Source organism: Vicia villosa, linkage group LG6, assembly GCF_029867415.1.
Source record: "Vicia villosa cultivar HV-30 ecotype Madison, WI linkage group LG6, Vvil1.0, whole genome shotgun sequence".
Lineage (NCBI taxonomy): Eukaryota > Viridiplantae > Streptophyta > Magnoliopsida > Fabales > Fabaceae > Vicia > Vicia villosa.
In genome coordinates, this window is record NC_081185.1 from 131,784,558 (window position 1) to 131,787,342 (window position 2,785).

The 2,785-nt window shown below is 37.7% G+C and overlaps 1 protein-coding gene across 1 annotated transcript; it reads right to left on the minus strand.

Moving 5' to 3' along the window:
- Positions 1 to 231: 231 nt before the first annotated feature.
- LOC131610029 (protein SLOW GREEN 1, chloroplastic-like) lies at positions 232 to 1,638 on the minus strand. The gene has a single exon (XM_058881888.1). The coding sequence runs from the start codon at positions 1,552 to 1,554 to the stop codon at positions 457 to 459; it is 1,098 nt and encodes a 365-aa protein (XP_058737871.1). The 5' UTR covers positions 1,555 to 1,638; the 3' UTR covers positions 232 to 456.
- Positions 1,639 to 2,785: the final 1,147 nt, after the last annotated feature.

A 2,785-nucleotide genomic window follows, 5' to 3' on the forward strand; every position in this document is an offset into this window, starting at 1 on the left:
AAACTATTGTTACTATCTTCTAAAAGAAAAAAAGTTAAGGGTTGTGACGGCACCTCACTATCCTAGAGAAGATCCACTCCTGGTTGGGATCATATTCAGGGTTTTACAAGAGCTTCACCATAGCGGCCAAAAATTACCAGCACTACAGCATCCCCTCAAAACCAAAATGCAATAGGGTTTTGCATACTGTATTACGACGTCATAAGCTACCAACGACACAGAAAAAAATAGTTATGGAACCAAAATTCCGCAAGTGTTATTTAGAAGTTCATCAAAGATAGTTCTGTATATACATCTACAAGAAAACCATCCAGCAATAATTTTGAACCAACAATACTAAGGTAAACTACTAAACTAATCACCTACAACAACACACAGATTACTATCCAAAAAACCACAGGGCAGTAAAATAAAAGAGACAAAAACTCATAAGGACCTCAAAGTAGAACCTTCTTCTTAACTCCTAGCACCAGCTCTTTCGCTCTCAAATTTTGGCGCGAAAAAATTGGTGCCATACATGTTATCATCAAAATACTCTCTATAAGGATGATTCTTGGGAATAAGCCTACGAAACTGATCGAATTGCTTCTCAGCTTCATCTTTCTTTCTAAGCAAGGTATAAATAATACCCTGACACAGATAAGGCCTGAAGTCTCTCGGTTCTTCTTTTACCAACTCCTGATAGGCTTTAAGCGCTTCAGAGAAATTCCCTTCCATCACCTTAATCTGAGCAACCAATAACCTAAAGTCTCTAACATCTGAAACCCTCTTCTGCTTCTTGCACAATTCCAATGCCTTTTCAACCCTTTGCAACAATCCTTTCATCGTTTCATTCGACGGTTCATTAGACTCCGACGAATCCGACGACGCCATCACAAGACCGTGATAAGCTTCTACCCGAAGCGGATCTCTCTGCAGAATCTCTTCGAACAGTTTTTTCGCAGTTTCATGGTCGTCGTTGTAGATATACATGTTAGCCTTCAATAGAGGCCACTCCATTTCCTCAGGCTCAATCTCAATCAAACGGTTAATGATACCAATCGCTTCATCGACCTTCCGTGCTTTGATTTTGACTTCCATGAGAGAACGAAGAGCTTCCGCGTCGTTTGGATTTTGACTCAATCGCTCTTCGATAAGCTTCTCCGCTTGTTCTCCTTCTGAAGCGTTTTCGTTTTCAGCCTCAGGTGAGGTTTCAACGCTTGCCGGAGTGGCGAGTGTGGCGGCGATGACGGGACTGTGGTGGAAGCGCGTGAAGAAGAAGGCGGTGGCGGCGAGGATGATGCAGGTGGTTTTTACGACGGGGGAGAAGAGAGAGGTTAGGGCTTGGAATGGGTTGGGTAAGGGAGGGAGGTTTCTAGGTTGGTGAAACGCAGGGTCGTTTGGAGAGGATGAGGCTCTGATAGGTTGTAACTTTAACGACGGCGGAGGGAGAAATTGCGGTGGTGGGAGGGACCTGAAGGAGAGAGAAGATGATAACGGAGATGGGAATGATGAACGGTTGGGATTGAGTGAGAGGTTGGAGTGACGGAGGTTAGTGACGGATTGAGAATCCATGATGAGTGTGGAGAAGTAGAATGAGGAAGAGAAAAGAAACCTAAAGTCTAAAACCCTCACTCACTCTGGTCTCTGAATTATTGATTAGTTAGGAACATAAACGAGGGGATTGGAATATAGTACGATAGGGTGTATTGGCACTAAAGTGTTCTTACTTTGGACCCCTTGGATCTTGTATTTCACAAGATATCCTCTGATGTTAAAATCATGACGTCAGAATAAGATGTGATTTACGGTGGTTTTGAAGCATGTAAGGTGGAATACTTGCGGGTTACATTACTTTCTTTTATGGTTTCTCTCTTCTCTCTTCTGTCTATTTTGAACTTCAATCAATCTTAGGTGCATCGTCTAAAAGTGAAATGAGCAATTTTCTTAACAAACAACTTTTTTATGATTTCAATATGTTGTCAACTAGTTTTCTTTTGCATTTGTTTTGTGTACTTCAATCAAATTGCAGACTTTCGCTTATGAAGGATTTTAGGTTCTTTTCGTAAAAAATAAGTTTGAGATGAAGGAGCATTGTCTATAAGTGAAATGAGCAATTTTCTTAACATACAACTTTTTTATGATTTCAATATGTTGTCAACTAGTTTTCTTTTGCATGTGTTTTGTGTACTTCAATCAAATTCCAAACTTTCGCTTATGAAGGATTTTAGGTTCTTTTCGTAAAAAATAAGTTTGAGATGAAGGAGCATTGTCTATAAGTGAAATGAGCAATTTTCTTAACATACAACTTTTTTATGATTTCAATATGTTGTCAACTAGTTTTCTTTTGCATGTGTTTTGTGTACTTCAATCAAATTCCAGACTTTCGCTTATGAAGGATTTTAGGTTCTTTTCGTAAAAAATAAGTTTGAGATGAAGGAGCATTGTCTATAAGTAAAATGAGCAATTTTCTTAACATACAACTTTTTTATGATTTCAATATGTTGTCAACTAGTTTTCTTTTGCATGTGTTTTGTGTACTTCAATCAAATTCCAAACTTTCGCTTATGAAGGATTTTAGGTTCTTTTCGTAAAAAATAAGTTTGAGATGAAGGACGGTGAGACTATGTTTACTAGTTTGAGGGGAGGGGGAGAAAGACTTTCGAAAATGAATTTTAAAAAAAATATTTGACTTTTTTTAAAAAAATAATTTTGTTTAGACTGATAAAAGAGTCATTATTATTATAGAAATTTTAATTTTTAAAATAATATAACAACTTATAAGATATTTGAAAAATTTATGTAA